Source organism: Buteo buteo, chromosome 2 (genome assembly GCF_964188355.1).
Source record: "Buteo buteo chromosome 2, bButBut1.hap1.1, whole genome shotgun sequence".
In the NCBI taxonomy this organism is placed as follows: domain Eukaryota; kingdom Metazoa; phylum Chordata; class Aves; order Accipitriformes; family Accipitridae; genus Buteo; species Buteo buteo.
In genome coordinates this window covers 3,801,973-3,827,619 of record NC_134172.1, presented here as the reverse complement: position 1 = coordinate 3,827,619, position 25,647 = coordinate 3,801,973, and the positions used below count along the sequence as shown (strand labels likewise).

Below are 25,647 nucleotides of genomic sequence, written 5' to 3'. Positions count from 1 at the left end.
AGACAAGGTTGCTGGACCAAGAAGGGCTTTGAGCTGATCTAGAAGGGTGGATTTGTTTTCACTGCTGTTATTTTTCTTGCCAACATTGCTACAGTATGTTTCCAAAATGGTAAGGCTGGGAGCTTTCCTTAAAAAAAAAAAAGCCCCAGTAAATATTGGCCTTCACTCCACGGGTCAGGTCACTGGGAGGGAATGTGGAAGGGGAGAGCAGCTGGGAAGCAAAAACTAAGATGAAGACTGTGATGCTGTACACAGGAGGGCTCGTGGGACTGTGCAAAACTTCTTATAATGGGATGCTCAGGGGAAGGGCAAAGGTGGGGGAAATAAGGGAGGGTATAAAAGGGGCTGGTTGTGCGTAAGCAGCGTGCCCTGCGCCTGCTCGTGGCAGTCTGTCCTATCGCCTTATTAAATACTTTTTTCATAAGTCTCTTTAATCATAGAGTCATAGCGCAGGATGGGGCACAGGGTCCCTGGCATTGTCCCCAAACCCCATCTGGAGAGTGGGGAGCAGGAGATACTGAGAAGCAGAAGCAAAAAAGGGTAAAACTGCCGGGTACAGGGGTGGGAGCAGGAGGGCAGAGGGTTGGAGATTGCTCCGCTGGCTGGAGGGGACACGACAGAATTGCCGCTGCCAAGCATCGGGTGTGCAGGCATCGGCACCGAAGAAGGTGCTGTTGTCCATCTGGGCGCCGCTGCTCTCCAGCCAGGAGGTGGGTTTGGCCATTTGCAGACTCCGGATTCATCTGGTGCAAAGCAAATGCAACTGATTCAGACCCTCGTCACTCGCGGGGGAAGCTGACCTGCTTTGCTTTGCCCTCGTGTGGGTTAGCACTGGTTGCTCTGCTCATTGGCAAAGCGCTTATGGGGCACCGTGAGTTGGAGAATGTCAAAATGTTGGAGACCTTTCCTTCTCTTGGCTTGTGAGACCAAATTAGCTCAGCTGTAAACCCCTTCACTCTGTCCTGAGCTCATTTCCAGTAGCATTTCCAACATCCACTCTTCCTCTCATTTTTTCAGCCTGCAGTGCATGTCCATAGCCTGGTCTTAAAGGTAGAAATCACTGAGCGAAATTCTCTGAACCCTCTTTTTCAATAACTGGGCTCCATGCAGCCTAGAAAAGGGAATTTGCTTAAGATGCTGCAGAGCACACTCCAAAACCCATCTGCCGCACACAGCAGCCCGGTAACTCTAACGTGATTACAGCGTACCTTCCACCTTAAAAATCTGTCCATCAAGGGAGAAGTACACACTGGAGCATTCCACAGGGGAAAGGCAAACACTTGCTGCCAATGGGGACAGAGACTGACAGCTGTGCATCTGCGTATCAGTTGCTGGATGGGAATAAAAAGCACATTCCTGCCCCAATCTAGCTCTAGTCCGAGCTCCCGGACGGGCGCAGAGCTCTCATGGCACTCTGGGTGGTTCTCTGTACCGTGATAGCATCGCTGCTTGGTGGGCTCTACCTCCTGGGCACGTTTCGGAGACGGAGACCCGATGAGCCGCCTCTGGACAAAGGTACCATTCCCTGGCTGGGTTACGTGCTGGATTTCAGAAAGGACAGTTCAGAGTTTCTCAAAAGGATGCAGAGAAAACACGGGGATATTTTCACGGTGCTGATCGGAGGCTATTACTTCACCTTTGTGATGGACCCCTTCTGCTTCGGAGCCATCACGAAGGAATCACGATCTAAACTAGACTTCAGGACTTTTGCATCTAAACTGGTCCAGCAAGTTTTTGGCTACAAACCCATCGAAGCCAGCCATAGCATAATTCATGCGTCGAGCACGAAGCATCTGATGGGAGACGGACTCACTGTCATGACACAAGCCACCCTGGAGAACTTTCAGAAGCTGATGTTTTTCAATCTGAGCTCGGGAGAGGAGAAGCGAGTGTGGCAAGAGGACAGCCTCTTCCACTACTGCTACAACATCGTCTTCAGAGCCGGGTACCTGGCTCTGTATGGCAGCGAGCCCCACCAAGGGGCAGATAACAAGGAGAAAGCTATCGAGCAAGATCGCATCCACTCCAACCAGCTGTTCTACGAGTTTCGGAAGTACGACCGGCTGTTCCCTCGCCTGGCCAGTGCTGTGTTACCTCCCAAGGAAAAAAGAGAAGCTGAACGGCTGAAGAGGCTCTTCTGGAGCACACTGGCCGTGAAGAAGACCTGGCGGAAGGACAATATCAGTGGGTGGATAAGGGATCAAGAGCAGCTTCTGGCAGAAAACGGTGTCCCCGAGTATATGCGGGATCGTTTCATGTTTGTGCTCCTCTGGGCATCCCAAGGCAATACGGGCCCAACTGCCTTCTGGCTCCTTTTGTATCTAATGAAACATCCAGAAGCTATGAAGGCTCTGAAGGATGAGGTAGATAAAGTCTCAAGGGAGAACGGCCAGGAAATGAAGCCAGGCAGCCCACCAGTTAACATCACCAGGGACATGCTAAACCAGACTCCTCTTCTGGACAGTGCTCTGGAGGAGACCCTGCGGCTGGTTGCAGCCCCAATACTGGTCAGAGCTGTCCTCCAGGACACCAGCCTGAAGATGAGCAGCGGGACAGAGTACACTCTCCGCAAAGGAGACAGGGTGGCTCTGTTCCCGCACGTGTCTGTGCAGATGAACCCAGAAATTCACCCCGATCCTCACGAATTTAAGTACGACCGCTTCATAAACCCAGACGGCTCCAAGAAAGATTTCTACAAAAATGGGAAGAGGCTGAAATACTTCAACATGCCTTGGGGGGCAGGAGTATCCATCTGTCCCGGGCGGTTCTTCGCTACCACTGAAATGAAACTGTTTGTGTTCTTGATGCTGAGTTACTATGACCTGGAACTGGTCAACAGAGAAGAGGAGATCCCGGCGATAGACGTCAGCCGCTGGGGATTTGGGACGATGCACCCTGTTTGCGACGTTCGGTTCAGATACCGGCTACGCTTTTAATTTGGGAAGTCCTTGTTGCATCGCTTGTTCTGCTGTTATCTTTGAAATAAGTTGTGTGATCTCATGGTTCTCAGATCTGTGCGGGCACCAACATTGATATGATCTTGTTTGCTTAACCATTATCATGGCTTTTCTTTTTATGTCCTTCACATGTATCGCTGCTCTGGATCTCTGGTTATTGTGGTGTTGGGTTATCTGATAAAAGCTCACCTACATACCCACAAAAGAGCACAGAGAGACAAATAGTACCCTGGCAGCCTATACTTGCAGACCCATCACAGGGGCCATCAGCCCATCTGCACAAGCCCAGAGGAGCACAGGGGCGTATTGGCAGGTGGGAATCCAAATTAAGGACTTCCAAGGAACGAGCGTTTTGTCCAGGTCCCTCCCACGACTGTCCCAGCAGAACCATCAGCCCGACGGTCCCGGTGTGAGACCGATGGAGATGTGTCATTGGGAGCAGAAATCTGGATCACCATCTGCGCTAAGGGGGATCGCTGTCGAGGGAGGGGGGACATCTTATGGCCTGCAGGGGAAGAGTGTTTTGGGATTGCACAGGATTTATGGTGGGATGGTTAGGGGAGGAACCAAAGGTGGGAAAAAGGAGGGGTTTAGGTGATTTGGGGAGAAAAGTAGAGGGGTAAGTGGATAAAAAGGGCTGGGGGGGTGTAAATAGGCAGCTGGTCCAGACACTTGTCTGGTCACACCCCGCACCTGATGAGCACGGTCTGTCCTATTGTCTTATTAAATTCCTTTCCTTGAATTCAAGACCGTGTGTCCGTGGTGCCGGCAGCTGGCACCAGTGTGCAAGCGGGTGTGCAAGCAAAGATCAGGCCAGATGAGCTGGCAAATAAGTGAGGTGGCCTTGGAGCCTGGGGGTGAGCCCGGCTGCACGCCAGCGTTGGGACTGCATTATTTTGTTATCAGCTCCTTACCGGCTGTCGTGGTTTAACCCTATCCCAGCCAAAACCAGCACACTCGCACATTTATTTTCCGCATGGAGTAGCATTAGCAGGATGGAATCAGCTTGTAGTAAACACCCGAAAGGTCAGAGAACAGCAAATGTCCTCTCCAGAGATGTAGGAATTTCCTCGGTGTTTTCAAATTGTTTTGTCTATAGTCCCCTTCTTGTATCTGATGAGATCCCCAAAGGGAGCAGAGGTGGGATGTACTGAGCAAGGACAGAAACAGCTCCTTCCCACTGCACATTTAAGAAAAGAACGGGTCTTGCCAATCTCATTTACCATGTCAGTGGGAGGAGAAGGGAGTTGCAAACACCACTAATAACGTACAGTAGCATTTGTATAGACCTATGCGAGTTAGGCATGCACGTGGTTACCTGCCTTTCCGGGGCTGCAGGAGGTTGTGCGTTCAAGCCCTGCGTCTTCTGTACAGTTTCTGGGGATTAAAAAAAGCTGTCTGTGTGTGTCTGGATTCAACCCACCGACTGTAACACAGCTGGAGCATGGGTACATACAGCTGAGCCAGGATCCCCTGCAACACCAAACCAGCTCCCTGCTTTAACCCAAATCATTGCGTAAGCCCAGAAATTTTGGACTCTGCCTGCTGGCTGGGAACAGGTCTCCCCTCCTGCAGGGGACGGCTGTCCGGGGTGCAGTGCTTGACCCTCGGGGGGGGGGGGAGTAAGCTCCTGGCATCTTGACGTTCCTCTTCAAGCCCCATGGGCCGATGGTATTCCCCATCCTCTGAAAAGATGCAAGGAGGCTATAGGGAATGGGATGGGGTGATGGGAAGGGGCTAGAGAAGACAACCTCAATCCCTTATGGGCTACAGCCACTGCAACCTTATGAGCCCCCAAACATCTCTGTTTTATCTGCTGGATCCAATGCAGGATAAAACTTTGCTCTACAAGCTCTGCTTTGCTTTTTTTTTTCCCTTTCAATAATTCAGGGCTCTGACAAAATCAGTCTTTACAGAAGTTAAATCACAGCCTTACCTGTGCAGAGGACAGTGAATCGATTTTAACGCTGATGCTAACCTTGGACTTTGGAGATTATGTATGACCGAGGAATGAATCCCAAACATTTTCACGTGTGTCCAAACATCAAAGCCAGGTTCTGCTTTGTTCTGCAAAGGACAGGGTTATGTTGTAACTGGATGTTGAGGGCAAACTGTCCCGTATTGCCGACAGGGCATTAGCCCAGACCTTGCGGTGGTGGAAGTTCAGGCAGAAACTGTCAAGCAGCTGTGGCAGAGCCAAGGAAAACCAAACTACCTGTAACTGCACAAGGCTTGACTCTGGCAGTTAATATTCCCATTAACAATTCCCGCACCTTTTCATGACTTCTGTGTTCCCTCTATGGCTCTCTCACCTCTTTTTTGTCACACGTGGGTTCATTTCTTTGCTCTGCTACCAAGAATTAAGCTGGACCTCTTCCCACATCCCAGCCAATGGTTTGATCTTTGGAAGCTCCAAACCATGCCCAGGAATGCCTCGGGATAACTGAGCCAGGTCAGAGCTGTAGTGACTTGCTGGCCAAGTGATGTCCTCACTCCAAGGCTCTAGCAAGAGGATTTTTTCTGTGGATGTTTCACATAAAGGTTGTTCGCTGTTGATGCACTGTGTATGTTTGTGGTTATCACTTGTAGGGACCCCAGGTCAGAGTTGAGGGGTGAGGGACGGGTGCGGCACAAACGTGGACTGGGCTCGGGAAAAGGATATAAAAATAAGGACAATGACAATGATTCAGCAGAAAAATCTGGCCTTACTTCCTTGTCAGAATGGTTTATTTAACCAAACAGTGTTGAGTCTATAAAAGACTTCAGACATGCTCAAATGCATGCAGTTGTGAGAAGCAAAAAAAAAAAAAAAAATCACTGAATTTGAGTCATATACAGAAGAGTGTGAAGGCTCAAAATGACTTAATCTGCAATTAAGTTTATGCTTAGATGGGTTGTCCCCTGGCACTGAGCTTTCCATCCTAAAATGTACCAGCAAGAGTAAAGAACTAGCCTGTGCCAACAGAAGCCTTACTGGATTTGTAAAAGAAGTTAAATTGGAAGGAATCCAGAGTCTTGAAAAGTTTACTGGGGGGCAGACCTCATGGCAGTGTCTTTCTTGTGTACTCCTCTATCCCCCAAGAGAATGGAGCATGGAGTCTGGCCCTAAAACCTTGGTTTTCCCTTCTCTAGCGCATAGTGAAGAAAATATTACTTTGACATCCAAAGCTTTACAATCTATTGAGTCAGTGTCTGTTCTCCACAGCACAGTGAAAGCCCCTCTGCTCTCCGTTACAATTCCCGCTCTGCATGCTGTGCAAGGGAAGGAGTCATGATACTGCACGCTTCAGGTTTGGAACAATATGGGTTAAACATGTTGGAAAAGACCACCCCTGGTTAAACAGCGTCACTTCTAGTATTAAGCTGTAATGCATTAGGAACTGTTTTCCCGCTCTCGTTCCTCTAAGCAAAGCCAGATACAGCTCTGAGAAAGCCTCTGTTTGCTGCTGCTTGTAAGGAAAACTGAAGAAACTCAGCGGAACCAACAGATACATCATACACTTCAGAGAAACTCAAAGGAACACTGAGGTTATAAGTACAAAGCAATGACACAGCTAACACCATCCATTGCAAAGGGAAGCAGATTCTGAAGGAGAAGGAGGAACATGAAAGTTCAGGGTTTTTTTAAGAATGAAAACACACAGCCTTTGCCGCTGACGCTGCTGCCACATCTCCTGGTAGATGTGCCTGTGCGCTCCCCAGAGAAGAGCAGCCCGGCTTCAAAGTGGCAAAGTCTCTTAGTGGTAAAACATCGGCATGTAACAAGGCTGTGGTCACTATTGCATTTGCTGCCTTTACTGTCTGGTGGCCAAGTTATTCCCACAAGTCATAAAAGATGCAGAAATACCCTGTTCCAGGCAGCACACACTGATACAAACGCGGTGAAGCCAGGCAGAACGGGGGAGGGTTTTTGATGAGGAGCAAAGCAAGGCTGCGATGAACCACTCATACCACACCTCTCGGCTTGAGTGTGCTCAGAAAAGGCTTTCTGCACCAGCCTGTTTTAGCCCCGCTTGTGGGGCAAGCTATACAACCAAATGCTCCGTGTGCCAGCATCCTGGCCATAGGGAACATCTTTCCTAGAGATGCCCATACAGCAAGTCACAGCTTTGTTTTTTTCAAGAGTTGTTTTGTTATGTTTGTTCTTTAACACGTTTTTAAGATAATTGATGCAGATACAGTCAGACAGGTGAGGGTAAACTGTAAGATCCTATGTGATGGGTAACTGTCATCTAGGTCTAATGGGAGACTTCAGATACATGCCCCAAAAACCAAGTTTTGTAGTGTTTTCAAACCTTGAAACCTTTGAGGAGCTTGGTCAGCTCTGCAGATGTGGCAGCGCAGATGCCCATGGAGAGCTGGTGACCCTCCATGGAGCCACCCAGCTCACTGAGCGGCGGACTGGGCTCTAAGAGAGCAGGAGCTGGGCTGCCCAAGTGGAGCAGCATACGCAGGGTCAACGTGGGCTGCAGGGAGAACAGTAACTCTTCTCAAAGCTAAGCAAGCTATGGCCTCTTGCAGGAATAGGATGTGTGATTTATCCGTTACTGGAAAACCCCATTGCTGTTACTCTCCCCATACACACCTTGTGCTACAGAGTTGAGCTACGAGGCTGCTTTCACGGGGACTCTCGTTGTTTCTTGTGACTTGGGCTGGAAGGAGCTTCCTCACAGAGTATGAAAAGCCCTGGTTAAAAATCTCCTCTGTGGTACCACTGTCACACACGTAACACACACCTCCTTCCTTTGCAGCCTCTTGTTGCTCCACAGCTAGAATTAACCCTCCTCTATCCCCGTGCTTAATCTTGGGTCAAGAACTTGGCCAGGTAAGCGACGTGCTGAGCCTGGCTGCCAATGGATGCTAGCAGAGTCCCACCACTCCAGCCTTGTGTCTGGCACTTGGCAAAGACATAGGATCACAGGACGAGTCAGGTTGGGAGGGAGCACGGGACGTCTCCAAACCAACCTTCTGCTCAAAGCAAGGTCAGCTGTCGGCTCAGGCCAGGTTGCTCAGGGCTTCGTCTAGTCGGACCTCTACACCCAAAGCCTGGAGATACATTGCTGTCTAATATCAGCTCCCAAAAAGTGCTTCACACTTCCCTATTTTCCCTTCATAACTGGTCATTGAATTCTTTTGGACTGGAGGCAGGTGAGAAACCCACCAGTCACTCAGACCTTGCTGCGGTGGTCACTGTGGGATGAGCAGTGCAGTAACATCTGGAAGTGTGTCTGGTTATCACGTCCTGGGGCCAGGGGCAGAAAACAGTGCCCGGCATTGGCATGCGTGGAGTCTTTCTGACCTCAGGGAAGGATTTGCAAAAATGCTTGGGGCTGGTAGCTAGTCCCATTCAGAAATGGCTATGCAAATCTCTCCTGGTTCTTCCAGGAAGGGTGCAACCAAGTGACACACGTACTGTCAAGTTACCGTTAGTCAGCTGAGCCATGTTAGGTCTATATTTCTGTTCTTACCTTGTGGCAATGCATAAAATATGGATTAATTTGCTCAGTTACGCTAAATTGCATTCAGGGAGAGCAGTTACCCCAGCTCAGCTGATGCACAGCAACTTGGCAGGACTATTTGGTACCAAACACTCAGTGCAGACGGGGCGAGAGAGACAATTCGTGGCTGTCGCTGCATCCACGTCACTGTGCAATCATGAGGCCGTACTTGGAGCACAGCAGGCCCCTTTTCTTTTCCCGTTCGGTGAGGAAATTCCTCAGTTTGGTGGTGGGGAAGGTAACCAGGGCTTGCTGCCTGTTGTCTAAACCTGTCTCCTGGAGCCACGGGCTCTGAAGGCACTCCGAGGCTGACGGCCTTCCCCTAGAACAGACAAAGGTGAGAAGATCAGTCGGGGATCCGTGCTGGTGAGGAGGATCCCTGCAAATGGAGAGAAAAAAGGGGCAATAGCCACAATCTGCATCAGCTGTGCTATTGGCAGAGCAGACACCATCTTACCAGGGGTTTGCACACAGCGTGCTCTGGAGAAAGGACACCGCTCCCCCGGAGAGACCCGCGTAGCACCGTGTGAGCTTCACTTTACCTCTCCTGGTTGTTCTCAGAAACTCGCAGGCTACGTCGGAGCTGACGGGGTAGTTGGCACTCAACCTGCCCCAAAAGAAGAGAATTGATCAGCGTGAAGGGCATCGCTCAGGTTGATCCTTCTCCCAGGAATTCCCACCCAGCAGTGAGAGGAGGGTCACGATGATGCACAGAAATATGATACGGGAAAACAAAACCTCAAAGGCTGCTGTTCTTCAGCGGGTTTCATGACTTTGGCTGCTTTTCCACTTGGTGTAATTTGAATTTTCTTGGTAAAGTTGGGGCTTTTCAGATGAGGCTGAGTGAGAAACACCAGCAGCTGCCTCCTTACTCTATGCGGAGACATCACTGGGACTGGGCATCCTTGGATGGTGCAGCCAGCTCCGTACCATCCATCACACAGCCTTCTGCAACATTGCCGAGGAGAGGGGCCACAAATGAGGTTAACTCTCTGAGTCAATGCAACTCCCCTGGTTGATGACTCTGAAATTGTACTTCTAAAGCTGCTCGTAGGGCAGGGAATGGCAGACTGACTTACATGATGAAAGCCGTGATTCCAACAGACCAGATATCAGTTTGCGGGAGGGCTCCTTGCTCTGTCAGTAGTTCTGGAGCTAGAAAAGCAAACTGGTGTGAGCCAAGCTCCCCTACAATGCACTGAGACCAGCACAAAAGCAGTGGGTACTTTTCTGCTTTGCTACCTTCCCAAGAGTGAAGAAGAAAAAGCTTCTAGTACAGGGAGCTGGTTGACGTAAGACACCCTCGTGGGTGATGACTGCAATGAAACCTGGAGAACATCAGGCCAAATGGCAATAATGCTATAACCCTGAGCTCGGGACACGTGGGTGCCAGCCGGAGTGGTGTTGGCCATGACCTCTGGCTTTGTCCTTTGTGGTCTGCAAGTGGGACGGCTGCCACCACTGGCTGTTCCCGCAAACTCACACTGTTACTGTAAAAGGGGAGACTTTGCTCGCTGGGGCCAACTGCTGCCTTGACCAATGGCTCTGTCTGTCTTTCTGTTTACCACACATTGCATACAAAGCCAAGGTTGCTGTGGCTGAACTCTGTACTCACCCATGGTTTCAACATAGTCCATGCACTTGTCCATGGTAATAACTTTGTCTTGTGTGTAGAACTGTGCGTTGCCAAAATCCAGGAGTTTCAGCAGGTTGGGCTCAGTGATGATCATGTTTTCAGACCTGAGATCCAAATGCAGGATGTTGTGTGCGTGGAGGTACTCGGTGGCACTGAGGATCTGCCACAAGTAGTCTCGAACCTCCACTTCTGAGTACGATGTCCTGGTAGAAGAAAAGGAATAGAAACCAGAGGTGTCCTTTCTGCGTGCCCAAGAGTGCCATTCAATACCCACTGTCATCCTCCCCTGGATGTCTAATCCCATGAGGCCCTTGAGAGTCAAGAAGAAACAACTCCATTCATTTAGCAAATCTATTGTATATGGAGAGGCTGGTCCATACTGTGAGTCAGGTTTACAGATGCAAGAAGTTCAGGAGGTTGTAGAGCTGCACGGCAGAGAAAGCAGTGGTTGTGCAGAAATCAAAATGCAGACTCGATGCCCACCGTTCCCTCTCTTTTAATCAGAGGATTTCAGCAGATCCATTTTCTGCCATTGTGAGAAACAATGTGGAGGAGAAATGAGGCTTCCTGAACCACAATAATCTCCTTGTTATGGGAGAAAGGGTTTCGTATCGACTCCTGTAGACTGCTTTCAACACCTCAACTGGGTGGCCCTGAATTGTCCCCTACCCCAACCTTGTAGGGAACTTAAGTAATTTCACTATGTCACAAGAAGTTGCAGAACAAGTGCATCGCAAATCCCACGTGCAATGACAGCACGCTGGCCCAGATGGAGAGAAATGATCCAGTTTGTCAGGGGAAAGCAATAGGTGTTTTGCTCCCTAGAGCAGCCCTGACTGGAAACCCCTTCCCTCCACTTGTTATTACCGTAATGCCAAAGAGTGGAGTAGCTCTGGTCCCACGCACATCTCCTGGATCAACACTAAGTGCCGTGGGCTGACGTAGGCTCCCTTCAGCTGAGCTATGTTTGTGTGATGAAGCTTCCTCAGGACTTGGTACTCCAGGAGCACAGTTTGCTTGTCCTCTTGCCAGTAAGGGATAATTTTAGCAGCTAAAGTCTTGCCGCTTACTTTTTCCCTGCACTGTCGGACGATGCTGAAACGACCCCTGGCACAAAGGAACACAAAGGCACGTTAAGCTTCTCTGCTACTCCTGGAAGAGCCAGAAGCTTCTGTTCTTTAAAACCACCATGATCACATGCTGTGTTTTTCATCCATGCCCGATGTGGAGTTATTGCATCTATTGTCACAGTTTGCACATCCTCCTGTGTCTCTAAATTGTACAGTCACTTTAAACTGCAGGAGCGAGAGCTTAACTCCTTTGGGGAGAGAGAAGGCGGCTCATCCTGTCTCGAGCAAGAGAACTACCACCCCGTTGGCAACAGAAGTTGGTGCCTGTCTTGTAGGCAGAGAAAGTGGGATCCCAACCCCCTGCCTGTAACTGGTAGCTGCAAAAGGTGATGGAGCGATGAGAGGAGCCTTTGTGAGCCCTCGGCTCACTTCACAATATACTAAGGGGCTGTCCTGGTGCTCAGCACAGACCCTTTTGCTCTCCCAGAAAATCCACACCTGAATCCTACCAAACCAAGTGAAGATTGCTCAGCCAGTGATCTCTGGTTTATACGTATTGCTGTGGAGGTGATTTCAACAAAACACCGTGACATTGCATGAGCAGTGCTTTTATAAAAGTGACTTTTCTAAACTCCAGCCACACGCGGTATTTCCCTCTGTCTGGTTGAGTGCTCGGGTGGATTCATTACCTTTTGATCTCTGTTTGGAAGGCGTAGGTCTGGTAGGTTGGGAAAGGCTCGGATGGTGTGATTATTTCACTCTCTTCTTCAGTAGCAGCTGATGGGAAGTTCTGCATTGCAGCATGAAGCTCTACAGAGAAAAAGCAACAGGGATTACATGGGAAAACACCTCTGGAAACTGGAGCCTCTCTGAGCCACCCTTCGCTATCTGTGAACAATGAGAAAGGCGACAGCAGAGCTTTCCCAGACAAGTCTGCAGGTTGTCTCCCAGCTGTGGCACCCAAGGCTGTTTGAATGCAACAGATTCTGGACTGTCTGCCCAGTAAATCCCTGGTGTGACCACTCCAGATTCCGAGGGGGATTGTATGTTGTGTGCTGTAATATCAGTCATCTCAGCCACTGGTTCTCACCTTCTCACATAATAAGTCATCAGGACATGGTAAGATGCTGACAAAGAATTAGAAACTTCTTTTAGTTGGGTATTTCAGGGCAGCAGCTGAAACTTTTTACTCTGGTTGTGACATGTTGTTGGTTCTGAGTGCTCCCTAAAATATTAAAGCATGCCTTGACACATTGAAGCATCTGCTTGGAAATGCTGGGCACAGTAAGATATGTTAATAAATCCCAGGCCAAGGGAAAGCAGAGGATTTAGGGTGAGTTAAAAATATCTCTGTGAACTGATTTTTACAGAATAATCCTCTCCACTGGGAGGAAATTCCAGTTAGACCATCCTTCCACTTCTTGGCAGAAAGGATATATTTGTTGTGCGGTTATGGATTTCTTAATTTTAAAAACATGTGAATAGTACAAAGTATTCTAACAGGTGAAGAAAATAGTAAATAGAGCTTTCTTTACTGCAGAGACAAAATACAGCTGAAAAATGCACCACAGCAGGGCAATAATTCCCAGTAGCAAACACCAGAACACATTAATTAACTACTGAACTTAGGACTGAGTCCATAACAAAGAGCACGTCCAGGGCTTTCACCTGTGGCAGATCTATACTAACAGATCAATGCCTCCAGTGACACATTCATTGTCCCAGACCTGTTTCCTCATGATCTCACATCAAAAATTGAGTGTGTTGTCAGTGGATAATCTACAGTTTCCAGATTTTTTATTATTACATTTTTTTATATATTTACATATTATGTATATTTACAAATTGTTATTATTTTATTATGTATTTGTTGTATATTTACACATATTCCCCTAACTGTGTCCAGAATTAGAAAATAATTTACTTTTGAATAAGAAAGCCAAAGAGGAGGAAGCCCTAAACCACCCTTAGCCAAGTGGAATTGGTCTTGATTCACTTGCTCTTGACTTCTGGACCTGCATCCGAAAGGGTGCAATTGTTTTGATGCTGAGAAAACACAATGCTTTCTTGGCATTTGATCTTACCCATTTGATCCTTGTCAGTGATTTGTACTTTGGCAGATGGGTCGCTGTAAGGGCCCATTCCTGCTTTACTGGTGCAGGCTATCCTGAAGCAGTAGATAAACCCCTTGGAGAGATTTTTGGCATAGTAGCAGCAGTCAGCGATGTCAGAAGCAAGAGTCGTCCACTCCCCATCTTCACCGAGGAAAGACAGAAAAGAGATTAGAACTCATTTAAGATGGTCGCACTGGGGGTGAGGGTGTTGAGTTTTGGGGTTTTGTTGTGTTTTTTTTTTTGTCAGCTTTACTTTTGTGCTGGGAATATGGAGAAACAGCAGAATCTCATAGAGTGAAGGGAAAACTGACTTGCTATGGCCAACTTTAGTGCCTGGCGCCGCTCACTGTACATGTGCCAAAGTCATCTTCTCTGAAATCAGCTGGTTTATATCTAATCAGTCCAAGGTATGGCAATACTGTTTCAGAAGAATGGTGGAACTTTCCTGTGTAGTTTCTGTTTATCTAATTCATGCCACCAATCTTCTAAAGCAAATATACACTAAGAAAGAATTCCAAGCAAAAGCCTAGAAAAATCACTGTTTTTTCTCTTTTGGCCCTGTCATGACTCCAATTGAAACCATAAGGTGCAGGATTTCAGAACAGAACTATGCACTAACACCCTCCTAGCAAACCCACTGTTTGAAACTTGGGCAGGTTTACTCAGCTTTTGTGATAATTTCACAGGGAACTGAAATTGTAGGTGTGTTATGGACTCATTATTCATGGGACTAAGGTGAAGTAGAAAATCAGTGGCAAACATTTAGTGATCATTCATTTTACAAGATGCTCTATCCCATACTTTGCCATTGTTGCTGTGCTCAAGGTTAAACACAACTCCCTGAGACTGCCTGAGATTAAATCCATCCTTTCATTCAAATAAACATTGTTGGAGAGCCTCAAACCATAGGAAAACCAATAATTCACCACCCAAAACAAAGGTATCCATGGCTTTGCGGGGTACTGGTTGAATTAAGGTGTGTGTATGTGTAAGAAGGAGCAGATATAGCTTAGAAACAGAGAAAAGTGTCTGCAGAAGCAGTGTGCAAAACCCTACTGTCAAATAACGGATAAACCAAGGAATTTTTTTCTGATGATCTTAATCCTCCTGTGTTCAGGAAAGCAGGACTTTGCATGTTCCTGCCAAATACACAGAATGCAGTGGAAGATTGTAGATGCTGTTTCCTGTTTTTCTTCCTAATTGGAAAAACTTGTGTTTGTATCCTCCCCAAAGTCTTGCCTACAGTTGTGTCAAAACGAATAACAATAAAGTTGTGTTGGAGGAAAGGTGACTGACACCAGCTCCAGAGTGAAAAGGCAGAAAGCTGCTGCCCATGCTCATCCAGAAAGGAGTGCATGTGTGTTTGAAGAATTAAAAGAAGGAACATGGAGCAGTTGAATCCAAAGGGATGTGCATGTGTGACTGCAGTAGAAATTACTATCAGACATAGCATTCATAGTAATAACAGCAAAAGCAATCCCAAGAGAGATGGGCTCGGGGATTTGATTCAAAGCTCGTGCAATTAAATAAGAAAACATCCACTGATTTCATCAGGCTCTGGACCAAGCCTTGGAAGAGAACATCAAAGGGATGATGCAGTTTTGCCAAACTTTTTTCATCCTGTCCCGGCTGTTTGCCCTAAGCTTCCTGCATAATCAATGGAAAAAGAAAGCATGGCTGTTTAGCATAGGATGAATTGCCTTTTTGATAGATCATCCTTCCCCACAGACTGCACAGAAAGCCTGGGTATAGGATGATATTGTCTGCTGATGGGTGTTGCTGGGCATTATTAGTGTATAATGTTGTCAGAACTGTAATTTGAGAGGCTTACTCAGGACTGCGTATCTGGCACCAGCCATCCATATTCTTCTGTAGCTGTTCACTTTTTGGTCACACCTTCCATGTGACCTAGTTTGATTCACACTTTAAGAAAGCCTTTGTATGAGTATGCATATTCCAGGCTGATTCAGCCAGCACAACATCTAACTTTTAGATGGCTAAATGATAGCTGTATGAATTTCATTCCTAACTCTAAACTAGGGACCTAAAATCAGGCTGTTTCTGCATAAAAATAAAATATCCAGCTGGTGAAGAGATCACACAAATCGAGAAGTTCCCTGCAAGGCGGAAGGGCAGCATTCCACACTTTACCTTCGCTCTTGCACTGGACAGTGTAATGGACGGGGGTGTTGGTTTCCACAGGTTTCCAGACCACCTGCGCTCCATCCTCGTAGACCTCCACGATGTCAGGGGGTGGAGGGCTGGGAGGAAGCTCTGTCAAGAGGAGACACAAAAGCCAGTGACTGTTAGCAATAGTACTGCTGTGATATGTACCTCTACACCCAGCATTTCTCAGTTACGGATATTCTTTTTATACATATATATAAAAATGTATATGGTTTTTTAATATATATAAATATATATATGTACACACACACCCCTAGTGGAACAGCAATTTAACCATGCCTAATTTAAACTCAGTGCTAAGATTTTGAAGTCTTGTTCTAGAAGCACATGGCTACTGGAGTGGCTCTGAATCCAGGAGAGACTAAATAGTGAAGAAGAGGGAATAAACCCTGCAAAATACACCACACTACCAGACAGCAAGGGCTGTGGCTGTGGACCAGAGCAGGCAAGGGAGAGATTATCCCCTGAACCTATCTGCAGAAATCTCACCTCACAGGTATTTACAGCTCACATTTTTGGGCAGAAGTACTTGTAATACCTACTTCTGTAGCGGCTACTTCTCTTACCTGCTTTTCTTATGACGCAAGAGGTGGATGCTGAGCCCAGAGAGTTTGTGGCCACGCAGGTGTAAATACCAAAATCATCAGCATTAACAGAGAGAATAGTTAATAGCTGGAAGTTTTTGAGTGTGGCTGAGATGAGGATCCGGCTGCTGCTGTGGACAGCTATCCCATCTGAAAAGCAGAAAGATAGGAGAGATAAGTACCCTGCAAATTTATACCAAGGTGTCTAAAACCCCCCTTGCACCCCTGTCCCAAAAATTAGGGACTCCCCAGAGGGATGTCACCTCGGAACCAGTTGATGTGCAGGGAGGAGTGAGCGGCCGTCCGGCACGACAGCGTCACGCACTGTCCGATGGCAGCAGCCTGATCAATGAGCTCCTCAGTGAACGAAGGTGCTGCAAAGAAGAGGAGAAGCAGTGATTCAGAGTGGCCGGGGGCAGGGGGGCAAGTGAAAAATAAGTGCATGCACGTCATCAGAAAGCATTTTTAGTCGGTTCAAGAAAACTTCTGCTTCATTCTCTGGCATTCCTTTGACCACCGGTTGGAGAATCCCCCGGGCGTTGAGCACACAGGTGCAGGAGCCCCGTTCAGCCCCATGGATGCAGTGTGACTGCTCATACATGATAATCCAGATGGATCTTGGAAGGTCCATGGGGAACACCTGCATTGCCCAGCTCTGCTGGTACAGCTAAGGCAGCAGAACAGCTCAGAGTAGAGAGAGAAAATGTCACAGCAAGAGTTTTCCTCTGGCCTAGCTTAAATGTGGGGGGGGAACTAAATGATGGTATTTCAAGGACGAAGGGATGAGATCAAGACAACACAAGAAGAGAGAAGAAAAGATAAAAGATATCAAAAGAGAAAAAAAATCATAGAGCCTCAAGTCTGCTGCTGTCTCCTTGGGAAAGGGGGAGCTCAGGTTTTCTTCTGTGTTTCTCCAGGTTTTTTTCTCTGCAGTGCCCAGGAGCTGCCAGCCTCACACGCCTGCCCTTCCCAGTGCTTGGCAGGGCTCAGCTGAATACTGGGGCATTAACCTGACCTCAGAAAATGCTCCTGCTAGAGTCAAGGGAAAACTTGGCTGGGCAAAAACAAGTTCAGCTTTGCTGGCACGCCCCAGCATTCTTCATTTCACAGCTCTATAGCAGCACTTCTGGCCCTTACGTATGCATGCAGGATTGAAGCTCAGGAATCCACAGTTCCTTGCTTCTGCTATCCCACCCTCAGATACTCCATTTATTCTCTTTCTAGCTTACACATAGATTTTATTCCTTTGCAGTGGCTTCCTAGAATGGCTCCAATTTGGAAGCAATGCCAGGTCAAGACAGTTTTAGCAAGGACATAGTCATGATGCAAACAGAGGAACTGGCCTCACACAGCACTGTCATATTTATTAGTGACACTTCATGATAAAACTACCGAACTGATGACTTGTGCAATAGCAATACCTTTCTCCTTTGGCATGAGGCTTGAGAACTTGAATGAAGAGAGTGCTGATTTCCTCTTCAGAGATCCTTCAGCCCCTGTTAACAGCTCTTTTTCTACTGCCTCGCTTCCCAGCTCACCAAACTCTGTTTTGAAGAAAGGATGAGAAGTCATTCAAGGCCATCCTTCTCCCTGTGGCACCCATTTACAGCAGACAGTTCTGCCGTTTGCACATAAACAGCTCAGCAGTCACAGGTTTCCTTATTAACGAGCCTTCAGTCAACAGGGAAGGCTGTGACCGCTATTACAAACAGAATGAAGTCCTGGAAGAACGGGGCATATCTAGAGATGGCAGAGAAGAAGGGACAGATTCTGTTGTTCAGTGTCATCAACTTAGGCAGCCAGGGTGACTTCGTGAACTTCTCCCAGTCACTTTAGCTTCAAAGATTTGCCATGGTCAGATGACAACTGCAGAAGAAACTGCAGCAAAGCAAGCATCTTCCAGCCCCGATCTGCTTTTGTGCAAACTTAGACAGGGGAATTTAAGCCACTTCCATCAGCAGATTAACCCAGCTGACTCTGCACTAAAGTGAGCCAGTAACAGAGAGCTAGTGGTGGAGCTGAAGACAGCTAATTTCATAACCTGACTTTGACAGTTTTGCAATGACAGCCTAACCACAGCCTCAGATATGCTGGGGAAAAAGGAAAAGGCAGATTTAGCAGAGCCCAGTTATAGCAGTAAATCTGTGAAGGCACAGAGTAAAATATTTACCTTCTTCTGCCTCTGGCTCAGGAGATATCTTTCCTTTTAGGATTCTTGAAATATGGGCAACAGAAGCTTTTACTTTCTTCTTCAGACTCTGCTCCACTGACTGCTCCACTGAATGAGACCTTGCATATGGCTTAAAGAGCCCCGGCTTGTTGTAGAAGGAGCTTTTCTGCTTGCCACTTGAGCCCTTTTGGGGGCCATACATTTCTTTATGACTCTCTGACCCTTTCCCCATGGCTAGTAAGTTAGTTGCCTTTGAATCCTCAGATATTTCCAAATGGTCCTTCCTGTTCTTGCCCTCTGCCTCTTCTCTGATGCAGAGTCTTTTATCCTTATGCAAATGTCTTGCAGGAGGTGACCTTGCCCTTTCACCAAAAGGTATAAACCGTCTACCAGTTGGTTTGGGTGGAGGCTTCCTATAGTTCATAAATTCAAATGGAAAATAGACAATGTCATACAAGTCAGAGAAATTCAAATAGGCAGGCTCTACCTCTGATATGTCAAGTTTTGGAGTTCCACTGCCAAGACTGGGTGTTTCGTCCGACAGGTCTTTGATTTTCACTAAAGAAACTTCTGGGTGTTTACCAGTGTCCTTGCTCACCGTCACTTGACTGGGTCTTTTTCCAGTGTCCAGGCTTTCTGTTGAGGAAACACTCACTTGACTAGAAGTGGGGCTCTCAAACGCTAAGTCCTCCAGATGCTCACATTCATGAGGAACCGTCTGTACTCCCTGCCCTTCCAGTACCACTGACTCCTCACTCACAACAAGATAGGGTTCTGCAAGGTCATCCAGCTCACAGACTTCTCTTTTACCCCCTTGTACCAAAGGGAAGGAGGTGTCCATGGGCGCTTGGGTACCTAGGCCTTTGTAGAACATCTCTGTGGGAGCAGAGATGGGCTTTCTGCATTCCTCCTCACCAGAGACTGACTCTGCCCAAACATTCATCTCTTCAGAGAGGGAAACCATCTCATCCACTAAGCCCTCCAGCACGGCAGACTCCTCATCGCTGTAAAAAGAAGACCTGTGATGTGAGAGCTCCTGACTTTGATCCTTGCCGAGCGATGGTGGGACAGTTTTTCCAGCATCCCAGCTTCCACTTTCTAAGGCAACACCTCTACCCTCACCATAAACCTTTGGATATTCCTCATATTCTAGCTCATAAACTGAAGCTGGAGCAACTTCTGGTGGTGAAGCAGTTAAGACACCCAGAGGCCCGCTCTTCAGATCCGTAGAAACTCTGCCACCGGGATTGGCAACCCTGTGCTGCTCAAACACCTGAGGTCCAGCCTTGGGGACGGGAGCAGGCATAGTCTGTCCAGCTGCTCGGCTTGCACTTGCTGTCGCAACAGATCTCACCTCACCGCGAAGCGATGCCTTTGAATATTCTTGCTTTTCCTTCTCACAGGCCGAAGGGAGGCCAGTATTTTGGGAGGACACAGTTCTAGCTGGGTGTCTGCTCTCCCGGACAGCAGGCACCGTGCCACGGCCTTCAGAACCTTTCTGGGGTTCAACGCCCTCGGTTTCAGCCTCATGGGCCAAACTGGGAACAACCTCTGTGACAGCTGAGCTTTCATTCTTCAAAGCAGCAAGCCTGTCCTTGCTATGAGCTGGCCATTCCCTTTCAGCCTTCTCTGCTCCATCGGAGACCAAAGTCGGCGTTGATTTTGGTGGTGGGACTTTTGGAACGAGATGCTCTTCCTTCAGGACGGCTGATTCTGTGTCTATGTGACCAGCAGCCCTCTTGCGCGCTTGGCTTTCACCATCACAGGCTGATGGTGGAGTGATTCCTGTAATACCCGGTCCTTCATGCTCCAGGACAGCTGACCTCACCTCTTTATGGGTTTTCATCTTCTGATGAGCACCTTCATCAGCTGTGTGCAGAGCAGTTAGGGTATCTGGCCGTTTGCCCACCGAGGCAGTAGCTGCTGGAACAGTTTGACCAGAAAGTTCCTGACTTTTGTCTTTACATACTGGAAGGGAATCTGTTTCTGTTTGTGGGCCTGTTAAAACAGCAGAGCTTTCATGCTCCGTGAGATCGGATTCGGGAACGCTATAAGCAGAAGTCTTCTCATGCGAATGTTTCTGCTTTTTGTCTTTCCAAGGTGGAACTGGGGCTGTCCTTTGGATAGGCAAGCTTCCACCTTTTAGGTCCGGATGGATGTCGGTACTGGGAGCAGACTCCTGGGGCAGATACACATCTCCCTTACTCGTAGGGGCCGTCTTGGAGGTGGTCTCTGGCTTTGTGAGGGTTGAAATGGACTGTTTTCCCTCCTGAAAAGCAGTGTCAGAGGCACTGCCAGGGAAAGATTTACCCTCCATGCTTTCATGCTTTTGAGCTGATGATGCAGTTACATCTGAGCCCTGGGCAGTTAGAATGGGGCTTTTGCCTTCCAAATCTTTGACGTCCTCCTCAATGTAAGTAGCTTTTGACTTCTTCAGTAAATGTTTCCTGTTCTCGCTCCTATGAGGCGACACTGGAAGTCTCTCTAGCTGTTGCACAAAACCAGCTGGGCACCCATTACCCTCACATTGCGTGGAAGGAGGGGGCTGCTCTTCTGAGCAATCCTTGTTGGCTCTCCTAAGGTCCTCTTGCTTTGCAGTGTCTACAAAACATCCCTTCCCAGGCCCTGCAGAAATGTCGCAGTGGTCGCTGCCTTCAGCGCAACTTTCCTGTGACAATATATCACAGTCTTCTTCCAAAATATGCTGTTCCCGCACTGATCTTGACGCTCTCAGCCTGTAGTCATCCAGGGAACGGCTTCGGCTCCCACCAGCGATGGCAGGATGTGGTGGTTTCCTTGCAGTGTCAAATGAAGCTGATTTGGTCAAGGAACCAAGCAGACTTTCCCTGTGATCATCTCCATAGTCAGACTTTCCTTCTTCTTCTTCCAGTTCAAACTGCTCTAGGAGGGGTTCACGGAGACCACTGAGGGGCACTTTTGAATATCCAGCTTTCCGGAAAGTTCTTCTGGCTCTGTCCAGGTGCCTTCTGAACTCCCTGCCTGGTGAGGAAGGCCCCCTTGCAGGTAGCTCAGCTGCTTGGCTGTAGAAAGTGCTTTTAATGACACTCTGTCTAGGGACACAGACAGGTGGCTTTTCTGTCCCATCCCCAGCCTTTTCAATTTTGTCCTTATCAGATAAAAATACATCTGTTTTTTCCTTCTGACATAGATTTGATGTGCTTTCTGTGGAAGTCCTCACTGATGAAGGCTCAGCAGCAGCACTTTTTTGGGACTGCTCTGCTCTTTCATGTTGAAGTCTGGGAAGGAGCCCTTCTTCTTTCTCCTTTAAGATACTTGCCATGAGCTCTTTACTTTCTGTAGGTGATTTGTCCCCCACCTCACCTTTCATTGAAGCATACTTCCTCCTCATGGGTTTTACTGGAGGGACAGAGATTTTGGAGTGCTTCTCTTCTCTTGCATGTTTTGGAGGCTCCTGGTGGCTTGGTGCATCAAATATGGACAAGTGCAGTTCGGGTGTAGAGCCAAAGTGCCTCTTCTTGGGGAAATGCGAGTTCTCATTGTCTGAAGAGGAGCCGCTGGTACTGGATGAAGTGCTTTCGTCAATAAGATGTCGGGAGATGGCCAGGGAGGTGTTGTCGTGAGTCCTTTCTAGGATTTCTGGGATAGACCGCATTACCAGTATGGATTTGTAGCACATCAGAGACCGCTGAAGAGCAAAACAAAATACAGCACAATCAGATGGAAACGTGGTGGGAGTATGGTAAAGCAAGCATACCAAATGAACTTCTGCAGTCTTAAATACCACACATACTAGTTTAATAACACATTGCCACCCTTTTGTACGTATCGTCAATCCAGGCTGCATTTGCTCTCCAAGTCTTCCTCTTCTCTCATTCACAGAGTTGAAACTATATTGACTTCAGGGGACATACTTGCCATTGTGAACGGGGAAGCAGGACCCTGCTTGAGACTTTCAAAGATAATCTGGCCACTCAAAGCAGATGGAAAAGGAGTTTTTAACAGAACACATCAGATGAGACCCTACCTGGAGTAAATGGCCTTAAATCCATCACTTGCAGTAGAACCTACAGTGACTTAAGCCAAGAGAAGACCTACCACACTGTAGGAGGTAGGATTCATCTGCTCTAACTTCTGCCATGTGAGACATCTCAGCTGAAGTTGAGCAGCTAGCCTCCCCTTACAGCCAGCAGAGAGAAACAGGCATCTTCAGGAGGCAATCAATCTGATTATTTTAGAGAACTTTGGGAAATGAGGAATCTTCTTGGGACCTGTCTATAATTCAGTACCAATTGCAAAGGCAGCTAAGCATACCTAACTTAGACACAACCGTGCATCTTACAGGCACCTGCATTAGACCAGATGATTTCCAGGCAGTAAAAGCCTAGATAATTTATTTCTGCCACATCCATTGACCACTCTCTCCTGTGCTTACTCCCCATTCATAGCCAAGCTAAGATCTCTGCTGTGCTTGCTGTCCTAGCCCAAGACTTGAAAAGATGGAAACGTAATTAAAATATATATATAACTAAAAAGAACCAACATAGATTAAGACCAACTCACCTGCCACTTGCTCCGAGCCACGATGAATTTGAGCTGCTTGGTATTAATGAAATGAGCTGCTTCGAGGGGGGGATTATGCTGCCAGGTGGAATGAGAGAAAAATCATTGGTTAAAAAATCCTGACTTCTGTTTCTGAGAAGTTTTGTGGTTTTTTTTTTAGGATTCCCTCCTTGCAGAATTGTTTAATTTAGGAAAGTTACAATAAACCAAATGCTACAATCCCCTCATGGCTAATTTGTAGACATTCTCAGCTTTTCAATGACAAAAGCAAGCCCTGTTCAATGCATGTCATTAAATTTGGGTTTTTTTTGTTAATTTTTAGCTCTTCTCCTTAGCAATTTAAGGCATTGGAATATAAACCGTATCTTTGCTTTGCAAAGCCACAGTTTCTTTTCTATACAGACATGTTATATCTGCTCATATCAGCAGTAATGTTTATCTTTTGAAAGAAAGACATTTTGGCATGTAAACACCAATGTGTCTCCTCTTTCTGGAGATCCGTGCCTGAGCTTCTCTGCAGGACAGAAAGTAGGAGACCAAGAATAAAACCAGCAAATAGTATCAAGCAGCTTTAAGAGCTGCCCCTCCAAAGGTCTCTTTCAACCTCAATATTTTTAATGACTCTAATAAGGAACGAGGACAAACTTACCATGAACCACTTGTGGGAAAGACAGTCCGAAGCACTAGGCCTGGCTCTGATAAGAGAAAAGATCAACATTTTAGTAGCAAGTCACTTCCAACACCAACCGCAAGATCTTCCTGAAGTTGCCTGCTTCACGTGGACACATGCATATGCTTTTGTTTATGTCCTTAGGCTGCTGTTTTAGAGCTGAGAAGCCAAACAGACAGACAGAAGCTTTTAGCCCAAGGTTTCCTTCCCTTGAGGTGAAACAATCTTCCTTTTTCAGTCTGAGACTCCCTGCAGATCCTCAGGAAGACCCCGTGACACTCTGCAGGAAGCCTGTTCAAGGGGGTCGAGCGCAGCCCTAAGAGTGACTTTGACTCTTTAGGTGGCCGGAGCAAAAATATCTTTGGCAGCAGGAAGAAAGAATGGAAATGAAATTAAAAAGCGAGCGCCTGCAAACATGCCTTCAAGCTGCCTTTTGTACTTGAAATCGCGTAACAAATGTGGTTAATATTATTTAATTCTTGTGTAACTCCCTCTATACTTGCTCTTCCCACTTCTCTATGTCATTTCAGAAACTCATCTGCCTGGAGGAATCAGGGAGTGAGAACATCACCATACCAGAAACAGGCCAATCTGGCAAATTGCCAAGTTGTGTTTTAGGTAATGGGGAATAGTAAAGAAGAATTAGGGCATAACACACCACATCTCACTCAGCTTTCTACTTTTCAAAACAACTCCAGCTCTGACGAGCTGAGATCTGCCTGCTGAGACACCGACATCTTTGCACGCTGGCTGTAGGAAGCACAAAAGTGCACTCACTTGGGGTCCTGCTGTAGAATCCCTTTCATAAAGTCCTTTGCGTCTTCACTCAAGTGAACAAAATCAGGAATGGTCCATGAAATTTCCCCATTCTGGATATTTATAAGGGTTCCTCTGTCATTCTCCCCGGCAAATGGAGACTTGCATGTTAGGCTTATTTATTGAACACCATAAAATAAAAGGAGACAGCATTTAGACTTTTATTTGCTGTTCAAATGACAGAAGCACAAATGCTTACATGGGGCTTTAAAACACTTGAGGAACTCCATGCGTGGGACTTGCAATGCTCGTGAGCGTTGCATCCACTGACAGAGCATCTTTCACCCCAGCATTACATGGCATTTAACTGAATTACTTATCCCCGTTTCACAGATAAGGAATTAAGGGTTTGATTTTGCACACCTCCAGTAGGGTGTTGGCTAAAACAGGCAAGGGGAAGATGGAACCTCATCCACTGCTCTCATCGCTAACTGCGAGGAGAGCAGCCGTCAGGTCTTCAAGCAGGGACAATGACCAAAGCCCTGGGCTACCAGGAAAGAGTGAGTAAAGGAGAAAACCATGAAATAAATAGCCCTCGTTATAGAAGGACTCAATGCTTCACTCAGATCCCTCACTTGAAGGTACTGGAGAGCTCTCACTGACAAAGGGATATTGAATGAGTCTTTCCAAGAAGATTTATTTACCTTAAATACGTGATGACTCCAACAGCCCTGAGGAGAGAGGGAATACAAATGTCAGGTGTTTGTCACTATTTCTCCATCCTTCTCAAGCCTGCAGCCCCTATTCCTGCCACTAGACACCCTGGCACCTTCTTCTCCTCACCTTTCCAAGGAAAATAAATCCCAAAAGCTATTGTTTTCACCCTTCAGTTCTTTTCCCTTCAACATTTTTTATAATTGTTCTCAAGTAATCCTCCATTTTTAAAGCACAGATAGAGGAGAAGACTCAAAATACTTTTTTGGAGTTTGTTTGCCTTTTCTAGAAAGCCCCTTAGGATCATCTTCCCTAGTTGCTGCCTCTAATAAAGATAATCTTCTCTAAGATGCTCCTTTGCATTAATTAGCTGTCAGAGTTCAATTATGGTTGAACAAAATAGACAGAAGGAGCTTTAAAAAGCCCTGATGGGTTATGGATTCTCATTGTTCACTTTCAGTTTCCTGTGTTATTATCACTACTCCGCTTACTTATTAACAATAAATGGAAATTCAGGCCATCTAGGGCAAAAGCTTTTTAGAAAGATGACAGGTTACCAGATATCAGTTCCTTTTGACACTGGTGACTGAGAAACAATTTCTGGGGCAACAAACTCCGGAGACCCGTATTTGCTGAACTGAGGCTCAGAGGGCGTGATCTTCTGAGCAAATCCAAAGTCACAAAGCTTAAGGTCTTCCCTTTCAGGATAAACCATGAGGATATTCAGTGGCTAGTGAATGAAATAAAAT

The 25,647-nt window shown here is 47.0% G+C and overlaps 2 protein-coding genes across 14 annotated transcripts in view; one reads left to right on the top strand and one right to left on the bottom strand.

Annotated features, from left to right (window-relative positions):
- The first annotated feature begins 459 nt into the window (after positions 1-459).
- Positions 460-3,571, top strand: CYP8B1 (cytochrome P450 family 8 subfamily B member 1). Its single transcript, XM_075022433.1, has one exon. It carries the CDS (start codon positions 1,407-1,409, stop codon positions 2,934-2,936), a length of 1,530 nt encoding a protein of 509 aa, XP_074878534.1. The 5' UTR covers positions 460-1,406; the 3' UTR covers positions 2,937-3,571.
- A 2,086-nt stretch (positions 3,572-5,657) lies between these two features.
- The window catches only part of OBSCN (obscurin, cytoskeletal calmodulin and titin-interacting RhoGEF), a 192,026-nt gene continuing 172,036 nt past the window's right edge, over positions 5,658-25,647 (bottom strand). For all 13 annotated transcript variants that reach the window (XM_075044005.1, XM_075044010.1, XM_075044031.1 and 10 more), the window contains 17 exons: positions 25,456-25,628; positions 24,889-24,915; positions 24,206-24,358; positions 23,408-23,453; positions 22,759-22,836; positions 18,217-21,883; positions 17,468-17,590; positions 16,310-16,420; positions 16,029-16,196; positions 15,427-15,549; positions 13,246-13,416; positions 11,851-11,971; positions 10,959-11,198; positions 10,071-10,294; positions 9,535-9,610; positions 8,913-9,062; positions 5,658-8,777 (listed from right to left, as the gene is read on the bottom strand). In XM_075044005.1, coding sequence (XP_074900106.1) covers positions 8,600-8,777; positions 8,913-9,062; positions 9,535-9,610; positions 10,071-10,294; positions 10,959-11,198; positions 11,851-11,971; positions 13,246-13,416; positions 15,427-15,549; positions 16,029-16,196; positions 16,310-16,420; positions 17,468-17,590; positions 18,217-21,883; positions 22,759-22,836; positions 23,408-23,453; positions 24,206-24,358; positions 24,889-24,915; positions 25,456-25,628 — 5,829 coding nt within the window. In that variant the 3' untranslated portion in view covers positions 5,658-8,599. The remainder of the gene's footprint in view (positions 8,778-8,912; positions 9,063-9,534; positions 9,611-10,070; positions 10,295-10,958; positions 11,199-11,850; positions 11,972-13,245; positions 13,417-15,426; positions 15,550-16,028; positions 16,197-16,309; positions 16,421-17,467; positions 17,591-18,216; positions 21,884-22,758; positions 22,837-23,407; positions 23,454-24,205; positions 24,359-24,888; positions 24,916-25,455; positions 25,629-25,647) is intronic.